The 16,882-nt window shown below is 46.3% G+C and overlaps 1 protein-coding gene across 2 annotated transcripts in view; it reads right to left on the bottom strand.

The window, feature by feature from the left end:
• Nucleotides 1-6: 6 nt before the first annotated feature.
• Nucleotides 7-16,882, bottom strand: part of LINGO1 (leucine rich repeat and Ig domain containing 1) — a 45,986-nt gene continuing 29,110 nt past the window's right edge. For both annotated transcript variants that reach the window (XM_027840661.1, XM_027840662.1), the window contains exon 2: nucleotides 7-1,988. In XM_027840661.1, coding sequence (XP_027696462.1) covers nucleotides 135-1,988 — 1,854 coding nt within the window. In that variant the 3' untranslated portion in view covers nucleotides 7-134. The remainder of the gene's footprint in view (nucleotides 1,989-16,882) is intronic.

Here is a 16,882-nt window from a genome sequence, read left to right on the forward strand (position 1 = left end):
GAGAGAGAGAGAGAGAGAGAGAGAGAGAGAGAGAGAGAGAGAGAGAACCGTGTTTAAGTCTCAAAGTTTCATGTCCTGTGGGCCTGGGGTGGTCACTTCCTGAACCCCTGGGCACCCCTGCCCCCTGCCCTGTCTCAGATCATTTTCATATTAAACTTGCGAGGCGCGTCAGCAGAGCTGATGCCAGCGTCCGACTTGCGGGGGACATATTCAATCTCAATGTTGTGCTTTGTATTGCCTTTCCCTCGGCTCCAGAGAAACAGGAGGACAAGGCAGAAGAGGACCACGCCCAGGAAGGAGATGAAGCCCATGGTGGTGGCGATGATGAGAGTTTTGATGTCAAAAGGGAAAGGCACGGTGGCGCGCGTGCTGTTGGCGTCGCTCTCGTTGGGCAGGTTAGAGATGAAGGCGAAGGTCTTGTTGGGCTGATGGGGCCAGTCGGGCGAGTAGCTGCGCACATGCAGGTGAGCCAGCATGGAGTCGTTGCCGCCAGCATTGGCAGCGATGCACAGGTAGGTGCCGTTGTCCTGGATCTGGGCGTAGCGCACCTCCAACGTCCCGTCGGGGAACACCGTCAGCCGTCCGTTGCTCTTGGCGGAGATGAGGTGCTTTCGGGGCGAGAGCCAAAGGATCGCGGGGGGTGGGTCCCCATCAGCCCGGCAAACAAACTGCACCGTGTGGCCCTCGTCCACAAAGACCTGCTGGGGTTTGCGGTCCCGGATCCGCGCACGGCGGCAGGTGAAATAATTAGGCAAGAGAACGTCGGGAAAGTCCTTGAACTCTTTGCCCTGGACAAACTCTGGTGTGGCGCACGTGGGCTGCTGCTTGTTAAAGTTGAGCCGCCAGCGGCGCCGGAAGACCCAGAGCAGGCGGCAGTCACAAGCCAAGGGGTTGTTGTCCAGAATCAGCGTCTCTAGGTTACCCACCGAGTGGAAAGCAGATTCTTCTAGCGTGGTCAGCTGGTTGCCAGATACGTTCAGGATACGCAGGTAGTTGAGTCCTCGGAAGGCGTAGGGCTCCACCATCATGAGCTGACCCCCGACTAACTGAATCTCCTGCAGCCGGAGCAAGTCGTGGAGCATGGACCCCTCGATGGTGAGGATGGGGTTGTAGGACAGGTTGAGGAAGCGGAGATAGACCAGGTGGCGCACTGAGACATAGGGGATGGCGGTCAGGTTGCAGTGAGTGATGGACAGCGAGGTCAGGTTGAGGCCGTAGAGGCAGTTGGATGTCATGGTGTCCAGATACGGCCAATGGGAGATCTCCAGGACCTTGAGCCGGTACAGCCTCTTGAAGGAGTAATCCCGGATGGCGTTGATGTTGAGATGGCGCAGCCGCAGCACGATCAGGCCGTGCAGATGGGAGAGGGCCTCAGTGGGGATGGAGGTCAGGTTACACTTCTCCAGCGTGAGCTGCTCCAGGCTGTTGAGGCCGCTGAAGGCTCGGTGGGAAATGTAGACGAGGTCATTGTCCCCGACCTCCAGGGACTTGAGGTTGTACAGGTCCTGGAACATGTAGTCCAAGAGAATGACGATCTTGTTTTCGCTGATGTCCAGCTTGGTCAGGTTGCTAAGGCCCGTGAAGACGCCCAGGGGGATGAGTTTGAGTCGGTTGCTGCGGAGGCCCAGAGTCCTGAGGTTAAAGAGATTGTTGAAGGCGCCAGGCTCGACGGCGCTGACGATGTTCTCATTGAGCTCCAGCTCTTCCAGGTGGGGGTAGCTGGCGAACTCGTCCTGGTTGAGCGTCTTAATGCGGTTCTTACCCAGGTCCAGGAGCCGGGTCTCGGTGGGGATGCCTTCAGGCACAGCGATGAACCGCTTACGGTGGCAAAGGACGGAGCGTTCCTGGGGCAAGCACTCGCAGCGGGGCGGGCAGCCCGTGGCCGAGCCGGACAGGACAGAGCCCAGCACCAGCAGGAGGATGGGCTGCCAGCAGGCCAGGATGGGGGTGTGCATGCTAGCGTCCCCGGCGATCATCCTCTCTCTCACCTGCAGCCAAGGCAAACACACAGAGAGGAAACAGTATTAGGGATTCTACCAGCGACAGATCGGAGGTGCACAGAGTTAGAGCAGAAGAGGCCTTAGGGACCCTCTAGCCCCCCCATTTTACAAAGAAGGAAACTGAGGCCTGAAAACATGAAGTGACTTGTCCTTGATCACACAAGTAATAAGCAACAGTGAGGGATTTGAACCCAGATCCTAGGACTCTTTCTACTGAATCCCTCAAGGGAAACAGGAGGGAACAATAATAACTGTAGCAACGGATGTTTATATCATGTTTTCAGGATTAAAAAGACCTCTACCTTTGCTGTTTTATTTAATTTTCCTAAACCCCAAGAGAAAGGCCAAACAAGTCTGAGTATCCCTGTCTTATAACTGAGGAAATAGAAGCGCAGCAAAGTTGTATCTGGTGTCTATTTCTATAGAAACTGTAGTAGAATGTGAGCTCTTTGAAGGCAGAGACTGTTGGATTTTTCTCTTTGCACCCCCAGAACCTAGCACAGTGCTGGCACACAGCAGGCATTTAATAGATGTCAATCGACTGGTCATCACTCATGGTCCCGAAGGCAGGGATGGACAGAGGGAGGAAGAGTAGAGATTTTAAGATGATGGGATTTTAGGGATTATTCAGCTCCCACTAATATAGCATGTTCTGGTTCAAATTCCCATTGACTGCTTCAACGAGCAGGTACTACAATGTATCGGGCACTCTGGGGGTGCTGGAGGTACAAAGATAAAATGAAAATGTGCCCCAACCCCAAGGGGCTTCCATTCTATTGGAGTGCGTATGTGTATATCTGTATCTATAGTGTATGTATTATATATGTGCATGTATGTGTACATATACATACACACATACATACATGTGTATATGTGTGTACACACACACACACACACACATTTAAAGTAAACCCAAAGGGAATCTGGCTGGGTCTTGTGTAGGAGGTAGATGAACTGAGCCTTGCAGATAAAAGAGGCTCTATCTGGCAGTGGAGGGTAGGGAAGGAATATATTCCACCCCTGGGGTCAACCCCCATGCAAAAGTGTGGAAGCTGTGCACAATCTTGTGAGATAAAAAGCACAAATAAGAGAATCCTCACTTAACAGGGCGGGAATGAATCTAATGAAACCCCTCTGTCTGTCTGGCTCCCATCCATCCGTCCTGCATATCTCACTGACACACCTGGGGAAAACACCCTGGCTCACGGGTCAGTGATATGTTCCGGCAGCTCTGAGGCAGCAGCAGGCCCTTGTTTATCCTGGAGGAGCTTGCCAGCTTGGGGAAGAGAAGCCGCATCTTCATGAAACAATGACCACTGACAGTTCTAAGCCTCTTAGCTCTTAATCACTCCCTCAAGAGTGTAGTTCTTTCCCCTGGGTGCACATCACCTTCCTAGGTCAAGTGTGAGCAGGATCTCCTTCTTATACATCTGACTCCACAGGGTAGCCTGACATAAGCCAACGTCCACCATAGCCACTCCCTATACACAGATGGGGTGGTCCTAAAGCCACATGGATCAATAGAAAGAATGATGGACTGGCAGCCAGAGAGAGAGCCCTGAGGGGAGGCTCTTTCTTCTCCCCCAGACAGAGTCAGCATAGGCTAGTGAAAAAGGCAGTCACTTGGGTTCAGCTACCCCGGGTTCGAAGCCTGCTTCTGCCTCTGCCCAGGTCTGTGACGTTGGGCAAGTCATTCTCTTCTGAGGGCCCCAGTTTCCTCATCAGCAAAATGGTGAGGTTGGATTGAATAGCTTCTAATTTTCTTCCAGTTGTAGATCTAAGATTCCATGACTAGTATTCCCATATTCCAGATGAGGAAACCTTCCCAGAGAAGGTGACCGACTTGCCCAGAGTCAGGTCTATAGCTCGGGTGTAGTAGAAAAAATATGGAATTAGGAGATAGAAGGGACTTTAAAGGTAGGTCATTGAGTCCAAGCCATCTAGGGGGTGCCAGAGTGCACAGAGCACTGGGCTTGGAATCAGGAAGACTCATCTTCCTGAGTTCAAATCTGGCCTCAGACACTAGCTATGTGACCCTGGGCAAGTCACCCAACCCATTGGCCTCAGTTTTCTCATCTGTAAAATGGGAATCATAATAGCACCTACCTCCTAGGGTTGTAGTAACGATCAAATTAAAGACAATATGTGGAAAGTACTTAGCACACAGTAGGCATTTAATAAATGCTTGTTACCTTCTCCTTCCCATTAGGAACTTATTAATTCTCTGTGATCCTGGTCTTAATGTCATTGAACCTCAGGTTCCCCCCCTTCCTCCATAATATGGTCCCGATAATCAGAGGATCAAAGGTGTAGAGTGAGAAGGGAACCTGAGAGATCATCCCAGCCCCCACCAGGGTTGTTGCTGGATTTGTAAACATTAGGTGCTGTATTAATGAGAGTCAACACTAACAGATGCCCTCTAACTCCTAGGGAAGGTGTGACTTCTCACTGGCATGCAGGAAGGCATCACCCTCCCACCTTTCTGTGGGATCTGGGGGTGCCAAGGACCTTTCAGAAGCCTCCAGGGGATGAGCCCTTTGCCCACTGCCCTCTCTGCCCCTTTTGTCTCCAGAGTTCCAGAATCACAGTGAGAAGGCTCCCTCGGCAATGACTCTGGTAAGTTGCCTCCATTGCTAACTCACTGTATAACTCTTCCCTCCTTGCACCTCAGTCCCCCAAGTGTGCCATGAGAGGGCTGGACCAGGTGGCTTCTTAGCCCATTTCTGGGCCTGGCACTTTCCCATTTTACTTCCTTCTGTCATAGAGTAGTGAAAATTGGGCTGCTCTGGGAGGCCAAACTGAATTTTGGCCCTTCCTGGACAAGTTCCTTTCTCTCCCCTCTCTGCCAAACACTAAAGCACAATATAAATGCTGGTTATTGTTATTAATTGTGATCTGTAAAATGATGGACTAATCATACTGCCATTCTCATAAGGTTCATAGGACCATAGATTTGGGAAGTCACCTTGTCCAACCCCCTCAGTTCAGAGAGGGGGGAACTGAGGCCCACGGAGGTGGGTGATTTCAAGGTCCCACAAGTGGTAACCTGCAGTCCTAGTACCAAAGTCTCCGATTCCTCATTGGCTCTCACTGTACCCTGTCGTGGTCTGTGTTTGTATTCCCAGAGCCCAGCACGATGCCTGGTACATTGTAAATGACTGTGATAAATGTCTGTTAATTTATTGGTTAATAGTTGTACTGTCTTCCTCACTGGGCTACGATTCCCTCCTGGGTGTCTCAGTACAGCCCTCACATCCTACCGAATCACACAATATTGAGGGGTTTTCCCCAATGGAGCTAGAGCAGGAATGGACCTGAGAAAGCATTTAATCCAACCCTCTCATTTGAAGATGAGAAAAGGGAGACCAGAGCACAGGAAAGGACTCAGCCAAGGTCACCCGTATAGTTAATAGCAGGGGCTGCTTGGGTGGGAAGCCTGGCTGTTTCTGTCCTTCTCTCCTGTGTCCTCTTCATCCTGGTTCCTTCTCCTTCCCCACCTGACCCCAGTCCTCGGGGACCCTTTATCCTTCCTTTCACCAGAGTTGCACACGCTCTGGTGACCCACCAGCAAAGAAAACATCCTGACAGGCGATCAATAAGTAATTGGGAAAACAGCTGGGGCCATCTCTGGTGTGAAGCCTGGAAATGGTGAGAGATAAATGGGCCTTTTAGCACCGGATGGGCAGGCGTGTCACGCATGGCCCGATGAAGCTGGGGCCCAGGGATCGGAGCTCTCGAGCTGGGCAGGCCCTCCAAGGCCAGCCTGTCCAACGCTCTCCTTGTACAGAAAAGGAAACCGAGGCTGGAAATGTAGCCCAGGTAGAAGTGGGTAGCAGTAGTCTTTTCTGCCTTGAAACCCAAGGTGTGAGGTGCTCTGCCACACCGACCCATGGCAAAGTCACATCTGCATCCTCGGAACCATGTTCGCCATGAAAGGGCCAGGCTTCCTTTTAGCCTCCTCAGGCTTTCTGGGTAGAAGCATCTGGCGTGGCTCTGCTCCAACCATCCAAGTGTGGCGAGTTAGACTGCTTCAATACCATCGGCTACTCCCCAGCTCAAGCACCCACATTCGCTCCCCATCACCTACCATGTCCGATAAAGACACAAATCCTGGCATCTGAAGGCCTCCCAGTCTGACTCCCACCTGCTCTCCCAGGCCATGTTGGGCTCTTCACTGTCCCCTCTACCTACTCATGTGTATAATGAGAGCAGGAAGGAACCTTAAGAGATGGTTAAGTTCTATTTGTTCATTTGAAAGCTGCAGATAAAGAGGCCCAGGAAGGTCACATGGGGGTGGGGGAGGCTGTGGTGGGGCAGAGATTGGAATCTAGCTGCTCAGGGTCTAGAGCCCAGAAGGCAGAGAGCTGACCTAAGAGTCAGGAAGTCCCGGGTTCAAATCCTCTCTCTGACATATACTGGCCGTGTGACCTCAGGCAAGTCGCTCACCCTTCCATGTCTTGGGCAACTCCCAAACACTGTAAACTTCCAGAAAATGGTGCCCTCTCCATTGGTGGAGGGAAGTTCCTCACCTGGGACTTCCCCACAGGTCTACTAACTCCTTATCCCTCCTTCTGATTCCAAAACCAGTATTCTTCTCACCAAACCATTACTGACCCAGGACCACGGAAGACAATCCTATTAAGTATATATGTCAATATACAATGACGCAGCAATAGTATATTAATATATAGATGTGTTAATAATACAATGATAAATTTCATATACATGGAATGTATGTATGCAATTGCATATATGTGTACATTATATAAATATACATAGAACTGTATGTGTTCCCAGTCAAATTTCAGATATGAAAACACGTTACTATGTTGTATATAAAGATATACAATTATATATGCATGTATAATCCTTTTCACATTTCATATATATGAAACATATGCACATAACTGAATATGGATATACTTGATATATGATATAAATATATGGAACTGTATGTCTTCTTGTTCAAATTTCAGATATGAAGCATATATATAACTATAGCTTATAAATATATGTAATTATGCATGTATACACATTTCATATATACAAAACATATATAACTGTAGATATATATAGAACACAGATATATAACTATATATTCCTGTTCAAATTTCATATATGAAACATGTAACCACATGTAATATATAAATATGTGTAATTGTGTATACACATATAGAATACTATTCATGTTTCATCTACAAGAAGCTTATGTATATAACTGTGTTGTATATATTATGTTATTATATTATATATGTGTATAGTATATATTTTACAAAACTTGCATGTTACTGTGTATACTCTTGTACACATTTCATATATTAAACATATACATTTAATTATATAGTATATAAATATATGGAGCCATATATGGCTATATATAATACCATTCACATTTCATAATGTGAAACACATGTAACTGTATATATGAATATATTATATAAATATATAACTATATATTCCTGTTCACATTTCATGTGTGAAACATATATGTGTAATGATATATAACATATGAATATATGTAACTCTCTATGTATATATATATAGAATCCTATTCAAATTTCATTTATAGGAAACTTGAATGTAACTATATACATGTATATATAAATATATTCTATAAATATATCTGTAACTGTATATAGCTATATATATATAAATTCTGTTGACATTTCATATACATGTAACTGGTGAATGCACTAACCATTCTCTGCAGTAGCCTTTGTACCGCTGCATAACCACCCAGTACTATATTCTGGGCTTTAGAACTCAGAGACATCATGGCATTGCTATTAGAGAGCTATACTCGTCAGGAAGACCTGGGTTCAAATTCTGCCTCAGGCACTTACTAGCTACGTGACCCTGGGCAAGTCACTTGACTTTTGTGCCTCAGTTTTATCATCTGTAAAATGGGGCTAACCATACCTGGAGTACCTACCTCACAGGGTTGTCATGATATGTGACTAAAGTACTATAGAGAAAGTTCTTGGCAAGCCTGAGATTGCTTGGGAAACTTCAGCTCATGTTTCGGTTCTCAGTGCCTAAGGCTTCAGGTCCCCTAGCACCATGCTTGAGTCATGGAGGGCACCGTTACACTCCAGGCTCTTGACCTGAGAGCACAGAAAACAGGACACGTCCTATGTGGCTCTGGAGCCAAGCAGAACCAACACCTGGAAGTTGGGGAGTACGGTTTTAAGCTTATCCCACAGAGCCCCAGCGCCGGTGAATTTACTTTCTTGTGAAATGTGGGAGCTGCAAGTGCCCTCAGGACAAAGAATGTCTGAGCTGGGGAGTCACTGGCTCATAGCTTTAGAGCCAGGATGGACATTAGATGCCACTGAATCCAGTCTCCTCATTTTATAGACAAGAACCTGGGGTCCAAAGTGGTCCAACATGCCCAAGGTTATCAAGTAGACCCAGGATTTGAACCCAGGTTCTGTGACTTCAAATCCAGTCCCCTTTCCATTGTCCTACGCTGCCTCTTTCGCAAGTTAACATTACCTGTTGGATAGAGAGATATAGCTCTGGATCCAGAAAGACCTGGGTTCAAGTCCTCTTTCTGACATATACTAACTGTGTGACCCTGGGCAAGTCATTTAACTTTTCAGTGCTCCAGGCAGCTCTCTGAAGGGAAGGGAAGGGAATAAACATTTATCGAGCATCCACTATGTGCCAGGCACTGTCCTAAGCACTTTACAAACATTTACTCACTCGATGCTCACAACAACCTTGGAGGTAAGTGTGGTTATCATCCTCAGTTCACAGTTGAGGAAACTGAGGCAAACATAAGTTAAGTGACTTGCCCAGGGACACAGAGCCATATGTTGCAGAGAAGATGTCATTAGCCTTCATTGGTGGAGAGAATTGAATCATTTGGGAGTTCCCTATATTATTGAAATCAAAAGTTGGGTCCCTGTCTCTCCTATTTGATGTCTCTTAGAACATAGAATGTCAGAGCTGGAAGAGACCTTAGAACACAGACTACCGACTGTAAGAGCTTGGAAGGCTCTTAAAACAGACTGTGAGAGCTGGAAGGGACCTGAGAACATACGACATGTAATGCTGGAACTCAAAACACAAATGACAGCTGGAAGGGGCCTTAGAACATAGACTATCAGAGATGGAAGATATATTAGGACATTGAACATAGAAGCTGGATAGGTTTTAGACCCTTGACTTTCAGAACTGGAAGACAGCCTTGAATTCCTGCCGTCCAACTTTCTGATTTCGCAGATTAGGAAACTGAGGCTGGGAGAGACAGAGCTGACTTCCACGAGGTTACATAGTGTGGTAGTTCCAAAGTCAAGTGTAGAAGTGAGGTGTGCTTGCTCTTGGCCTAGGGCTTTCTTTCTGCCATCCCATTGCGGCAGTTACACAGCCCTTGCAAACACTGGAGCTGGGCTGTCTTGTGTCCATTCAGGCAGCTCTGTTCTTCCCGTCCAAACTGGCCTGGTCTCTCAGCAGGGCTTAAACAGCCTGGCACTGTTTATAACATTGGTTACTCTCCTAATTTCTGCTCCTCTGGAGGCTGCTTTATGCATTTAAATCAGAGCTTAATTTTGGATACTCGTCCCCCTGAAGGGGTTCATTCGAGGGCACAGGTTTTCAAAATTGGACCAATAAATACAAAAGCAGTAAAAGTCTCAGGGTCGGAGGAAGGAGTCTGACCCTAGGAGGGACATGCTGATGTTATGGATGGAGTTTTCTTCTGGTCTGGAGTTATATTGGATGTGAGAAGGATGCTTCTTCCCCACTGGTGGCAGGATGTGTCTTTGGGGCTGTTCCCCTGGGAGCCTCAAAGAGGCATGGAGCCATTCGGGTTTTCTTGTCTGCTCCCCTGAAGGGCAGTGTGTCACATGGGAAAAATCATGGGATCTGGGGTCAGAAGATGGGGAGTCCCAGTGCTTCCATCTATCAAGTTACCTTGAAAGATGGAGTTACCTTGGGCAAGACTTCAGATTTGACCTCTCTGGGTCTCAGTATCCATATCTTTAAAATGGGACCTCTCAGGTCCCTTCAAGCCCTAAAGCTGATGTTCAGTCCAGGATCCTAGAGCATTCGTCATGCCTGATCAGTTACCAAGCCCCCTCAGTGCTCTTCCGCCAACATCCCTCATCTCTCATATCTGTCCTAGTGTCTCTCTGTTCCTCTGGTCATCACCCTAATGCAAGCCCTCACAAGCACCTGCCTGGACTGTTGAGAATGCAGGTGGCCCAGAGGATAGTCCGTTAGTAACACAGTCCAGAAGACATGAGTTCATATCCTGCCTTGGATACTCACTAGCTGTGTGACCTGGGGCAAGTCACTCATCCTTCTTCATTCTCAGGATCCTCATGTGTAAAATGGGGATAATAATACCTCATAAGGTTGTTGGTAGATATATCACATGCAAAGGACTTTGCCAATTTTAAATGCTAGTTATTATTGGTTATGTTAAGGTAGCTTCTTAACAGATATTTCTAGTTCCACTCGAGAGAGAGTTGGGAGAGAGCCCAGCTGCAATCCATTCCTTCCATTGTAGGCTGCCAGGCTACTACTCTTCCTCATGCAAAAAATCTGGTCAGGTTTACTCCCCAGGAGAGATAATCTCAGCCCTGAGGTTAAGGGGCAAGGACCCGAGTGAGGGAGGTCATCCAAGGTGAAGTGGGGTTGGGAGAGAGGAGGAGAGAGAATGCAAAATCCTTGTCTTCCCCTATTTGTGCTGCACTGCCTATACCTAATTCTCCTTTCTTTCCTCATCCCTCGCTTGTCTGATTTCACATTATTTGTACCCTGGCTCTAGGGCATGAATTTGCTATTATTGTTTCATGGAATAATGCAGCAAGTTCATTTGGGAAACATCTGAGCTCAGGGGCTGAGACAGACCAGGTGCCCTTGGGGAGTGAGAGAAGAAGGGAGGGAACTTAGACTGCCTTTACTAAAAGGACAGGATGGCCTGAGACCCCTACCCCCAACTTGAAAAGGGCATGTATGTCGGTATGTGCGTGTGCATGTGCATGCATGTGTACGTGAGGGAGCTTGTGCACGTGCATGCTCCTGTGTGTGTGTGTGTGTGTGTGTATGTATAGCAAGACCTTGACCAGGGAATTGCCTCCAAGGCCCTCAGTATGTATTAAATTCAATTTAATTCAACAAGCATTTATTAGGTACCAATTATGTGCCAGGCACCCCAGATAGACTTCAGGGATTCAAAGACCAAAACCTCTCATGCCTGAGCTAGCAGCGTGACAGTGGGTGAGGTGATATCATTGTCCCAAGCCTCAGTCTCTCCATCTATAAACCCAGGATTATAATGCTTGCCCCACCTCATTTGTAAAATGAAAGGTTTGGACTAGAAGATCCCAAAGGTCCCTTACAACTCTAAGACTGTGATCTTTCCTCAGAATCTTTAAATGCTAAAGAAATGAGATTCCTTTTTATCTGCAGACCTCAGAGGACCATAGGGTTAGGAAGGCTAAAGCTGAAAGGGACTTTTGAGGTTACCTCTTCCAAACCCTCCCATTTTACAGATGAGCAAACCAAGGTCACACAGACTTGAAGTTTGAACTTCAATTTCTCTGATTCCAAATCCAAGGATCTTTCTGCCTCTAATTCTTTATTGGGATGGGGAAAGGCAGAGGAATGAGGTGTAGACTATTAAACAGATGCAATTCTCAAGTCTCAGGTAATGGAGGCTTTGTCACTTAAATGCTGTGTGATCTTGGGCACAACATCTAACCTCCATGGGCTTCTATTTCCTCACCTGTAAAATGAGATGGTTGGAATGGATGACCTCAGTTAGACTGGATGACCTTGAAGATCCCTTCTAACTCTAAATCTGTGACTCATGACCTTATTTCCTCCACGGAAAATACATACAAAGGCCATCCCAACTGTCATTTCATCCACCTACTGCCTTATGTTTCTCAAGGAAAGAGAGAGAGAGACCACCCCAGTGCTTTATTTCTTCCAAGGAAATGAAACATGGACCACCTTGTCACCTTACTTCTCCCGTGAAAATAATACAGCAAATTAATCTGCTGCCTTATTTCTCCAACAGGAAATACAAGACCTTTCTCTGCCTTGTTTCTCTCAATGAAGTTAAGGATACCCCAGCCATCTTACTTCTGTCTTTTTTTCCTCTCCCATGAATCCTGGAACCAAGGTTGGAAAAAGCCCCAATATAAGACCAGCAAAGGGAGTAGCCAGATGGCCTGGAGAGGCTGTCCATGAAAGAGGAATGATGACGATAAAATAAAAAGTGAATTTCACCTCATCTTTGGGGATAATCTATGGAAGGTGTTAGGAAAGCTGGCCTTTTCTCCAGTGAACACACTGTCTTCCCCCTGGCATCTAGCCACCACTGAGAAAGGCCAAGAGTTAAAAATATCATGAGGCTGGTAAGATGGTTGGCAGGTACTGCTTTGTTGTGGGCAAATGCCTTCTCTGGGAACCCCTCTGAATCTGGCCTCACTTAGACCACAGATAACAAAGTCTGGATGCAGCGGATGGGGTGAGTGGGGGGCAGGGACATGAGTTTGGTGAAAGTCTTAGCTGGGAGACAGCAAACCAGAAGCCAGAGTCAGCTGACTATGACTTATGGGAATTCAGGCTTAAGTAAAGCCAGTAGGGATGGGAAGCTAGTGTAGGGATAGGGTCGGGGCAACTTTGGGGGGCCAAGGTGGGGTTGAGAAGAAGGTTAAATTTGGTAGCTAGGGTAGAAATGGGTGTTAGTGTAGGAATGAGGGCAGGATAAATTTGGAGTCAGTGTAGGGATGGTGGGGGTAGGGAAGGGTATTAGTTTAAAATGAAAAGAGAGTTAGGGGCCTGGGGTGAATGTAGGGATGGGAAGCATTGCAGAATGCTTATGGTTAGTTAGATGAGAGGTCAGTGTAGGGATGAAGGAAGTATAGAGAAAAATCGTTATAGGAATGAGGAGGGGTAGTTCAAGTAGGGGTGGGGCACTGTAGGTACAGAAGAGGCAGTGTAAGAGCAGAAAGGTCAACATAAAGATGGGTTCAGTATAGGGATGAAGAAAGCACAGGGATATGGGATCACTGTAGAGATAAAGCAGTGTAAGAATGAAGACAGGATAGGAATAGGCAGTTAGGATTGGGACAGGAGATAGAGTAGGTATGGGCATTTGTAACTGTTCAGTTATGTCTGACTCTCTGTGACCCCATTTGGGTTTTCTTGGCAAAGATACTGGAGTAGTTTGCCATTTCCTTCTCCAGTTTATCTTTGAGATGAAGAAACTGAGGCAAATGGTTACGTGACTTATCCAGGGTCACATATATGGGGTCATAAAGAGTCAGAGATGACTGAACAGCAACAAATGCCCATACCTACCCTGTCTCCTGTTCCAATTCTAACTCTTCATCTCTGCCTCGTCTCCATCCTTACTCTGATTCCCATCCCTGCATTGACTCTAGTACCTATCCTGTCTCCATTTGAACTCAGGTATTGCTGACTCTAGGTCCGGCACTCTGTGGGCCTGGAGTCAGGAAAACTCATCTTCATGAGTTCAAATCTGGCCTCAAACACTTACTAGCTGTTACCCTGGGCAAGTCACTCAACCCTGCTTGCCTCAGTTTCCTTATATGTAAAATGAGCTATAAAAGAAAATGGCAAACCACTCTAGTATCTTTGTCAAGAAAACCCCAAACAGAGTCATGGAGAGTTGGGCACATCTGAGACAACCAAACAACAACAAAGATGAATGAGGTATGGGCAGTTGAGGTGCGAATAGAGACGAGATAGAGATTGGGGGACAATTCAATTATATCAGTAGGTGATGCAGCTAAAGATCTGTTTCCTGGACCTTCTAGCACACCTGGATAACACCTGGATTGAAGTGCTATTATTTCTTTGCCTCTCAGGTGTGAATTCGACTTCTTCTATGCCACACACACAGTCTTTAACTAACACAATGGGGCTGGGAGAGATCACGTCAAAATATTTCTGCTCTGTCTCCTGGCAAGAATTCCCCCATCAGACCCAGTCAATTAAGGTGCTGGTTATGAAATTAACTATAATTATGAAAGAGATATTTAATAGTTTGCATATTGATGAAGAAACAGAAAATGAATTATCATGAGAACTCAGATCCAGCCTTCCCAGGAAAGAAAGACATCAGGTGGGTCTTGCTAGGGATGGCCTGGGGGCAAGAGGAATCAAGGGAGGTAGGGGTTGGAAGGTGTGTGTGTGTGTGTGTGGGTGTGGGTGGGTGGTATGAGAGAGAGAAGACCCAAAGAGGTAGGGACAAAGGAGGACAAAGAGAAGACAGGAAGATCAGAGAGATGGGAAACAGGAGAAACAGATGAGAAAAAGCTAAGAGAGCATTAAAGGATAGAATAAGTACATAGAACAAGAAGAGAGAGAGAGAGAGAGAGAGAGAGAGAGGGGAAAATGGGAAGATATGGTGACAGAGAAGAGTAGGTCTAAGTATGGACAAGATATATAAGATATCCTTTGCTAAATTCCTCCTTCCCTGCTTTGTCACAGAGTGGAGATGAGCCTGGGTTCTTAAATGCTTCATGGCCTGTGTTTCTGTCCTCAGAGGACCACCCTAGTAAGTGTGGATATCATCAGAAGGCTAGCTGCCAAGTGGTGATTTCCTTCCTTCATGATTTCCTTCCTTTCTTCCTTCCTTCCTTCCTTCCTTCCTTCCTTCCTTCCTTCCTTCCTTTCTTTCTGGTGGAGGTGAGTCATAGCAACGCATTAAATTAGCTATTAAGGAGGGAAACACTAGTATCTGTAGGAGTAGGGAGCTTGCTCCCACAGAGAAAATTATTAACCTTTTGAAGGATCAAAAACGTGTAATATATGGCTATAAAGGTACAATGGTATATAGGGCTAGGGTAAGGAAGGTCTGGATTCAAATCCTATCTCTGATACTTATTGGCTGTGGGATCTTTAGCAAATCACTTAACTTTTCTGAGGAACTCCCTCAGATAACAGACTTAGAGCCAGAAGGGTTCTCTCAGGCTATCTAGTCCAATACCATTGTTTTACATGGAACTGAGGCTCAGGGAAATTAAGTGACATGTCCAAGGTAACCTGGGGATCAAGCATCAGAGGGATCTGAACCAGGTACTCTGACACCAGAGTAAGTGTTCTTGCCACTGTATGATCTGCCAGCTTAGCTTAGATAGTAGGATCTTAGCATCTTAATATCTGGGCTTAGATGCTTATCTAATTAGAATCATAGTATCTTAGCTTGGAGTCTTAGACTTCTCTACTAAGTCATGTGGGTTATGATTTGTGTCAGTGGGGGTGACTGCAGGGATTTCCTTCAACTGGAGGAGTCATGAAGCATATCTATTATAGAGACAGACATACCAAGACACACAGAAGCAAAGAGCAGAGATAGGGACTTCCTCAGTGAAGGAAGGGGAAAGACATACTCTACAAACTTCAGTGGCTCCCAATTACCTCTGGGATCAAAGATCAACATTTAAAGCTGTTCACAATCTGGTCTTATTCCCCCTGACTCTCTTCCATTTGCTCCATGGGGCAGCCACATTGGCCTTCTTTCCATAGGATGACCCACTTGTCCTATGGAATGCTCCCCTCCTCTGGTGATCCCTGGTTTTCTTCAACACTCAGCTCAATCACAGCCTTCTACACAGTGCCCTTCCTGGTCCCTCAGCTTCACCGGCCAAGGTTTCCTTGAATGTACTTTGTATGCATTTGGTTGTCTAACCTCTTTGAGGGCAGGGGCAGTTTGGCTTTCACCTTTAAATCCCCATCACTTGCACTTAGCCCTTAATAAATGCTTATTGATGGTATATGGAGTCAAAGAATGAGTCTAAATCCCAGGTCTGTCACTCACTGCTTGTTCTACCTTGGGCAAGTTCTTCTGTGGGCCTCAGTTTCCTCCCCTATAAAAGGAAGGGTTTGAGCCAGATGAACTCTGAGGTCCTTTCCAGTTCTGCCTAGATCATAGCATGAGCACTGGGACAGACTTGAACATTTTAGATTACATTCTCACAGATAAACCATGAAAGAGAGAGACAGGATGAAACAAATGGGGGTGACTTTGAGCAAATTCTCCCCCCTCTCTGAGCCTCAGTTCCCTCCTCTATAAAATGAGGCATTTGGACTCTTTGGTGTCTAAAGCTCTTTTATGTTTGGATATTCTCTACATCCAGAATGACAAGCCCATGTATGGAAAACTAGAAAGAGACAAACAGAGAGTGGGAGACACAAAGATAGGGAGGGGAAGGTCTGAGGGAAGGAGCTGGGGGGTGGGGGGAGAGCAGGAGTGAAGCCTAAAGGAACAGCTTCTCTGGAATAAATGTGTTAACCTTGGGTGTTCACTTAAGGGAAAGATTAAGAGGGGATTTCCAGGGATAGTTATAATTACTGAGGCTTGTTCCGACACCTTCAGGCAGGGGTAGCACATGGTGAGAAGGAAATCATTAAGGGACTGGGAGGAAGAAAATAGGAAGAACCAGGCCCAGGAGCCTGAGATAGAGCTACAAGGGGATGGGGGTCCTTGGAAGGGAAGAGGCAATTCAATGAGTGGACGTGTTGGAGGCAGAAGACCCGGGTTCATGTCTCACCTTTCATACAAACTCGGCAAGTTGCCTACTTGGTGTTCCCAACTAACTCTCTAAGAATGTAAGTTGCAAATCAGAGCTATCTATCTATCTATCTATTTCTATTTCTATCAATCCATTATCTAGCTTTGTTTCTATCCTTTCATCTATTTCTATCTCTTTCTATCTATCCATTCATCATCTATCTCAGTTTTTATCTATTTTCCATCATCTATTTATCTCTATTTCTGTCTCTATTTCAATCCATCCATCCTTCCATCCATCCATTCAGCCATCTATCTATCTATCTATCTATCTATCTATCTATCTATCTATCTATCTATCTATCTATCTATCTATCTATCT

Source organism: Vombatus ursinus, unplaced genomic scaffold (genome assembly GCF_900497805.2).
Source record: "Vombatus ursinus unplaced genomic scaffold, bare-nosed wombat genome assembly UNPS02014847.1, whole genome shotgun sequence".
Lineage (NCBI taxonomy): Eukaryota > Metazoa > Chordata > Mammalia > Diprotodontia > Vombatidae > Vombatus > Vombatus ursinus.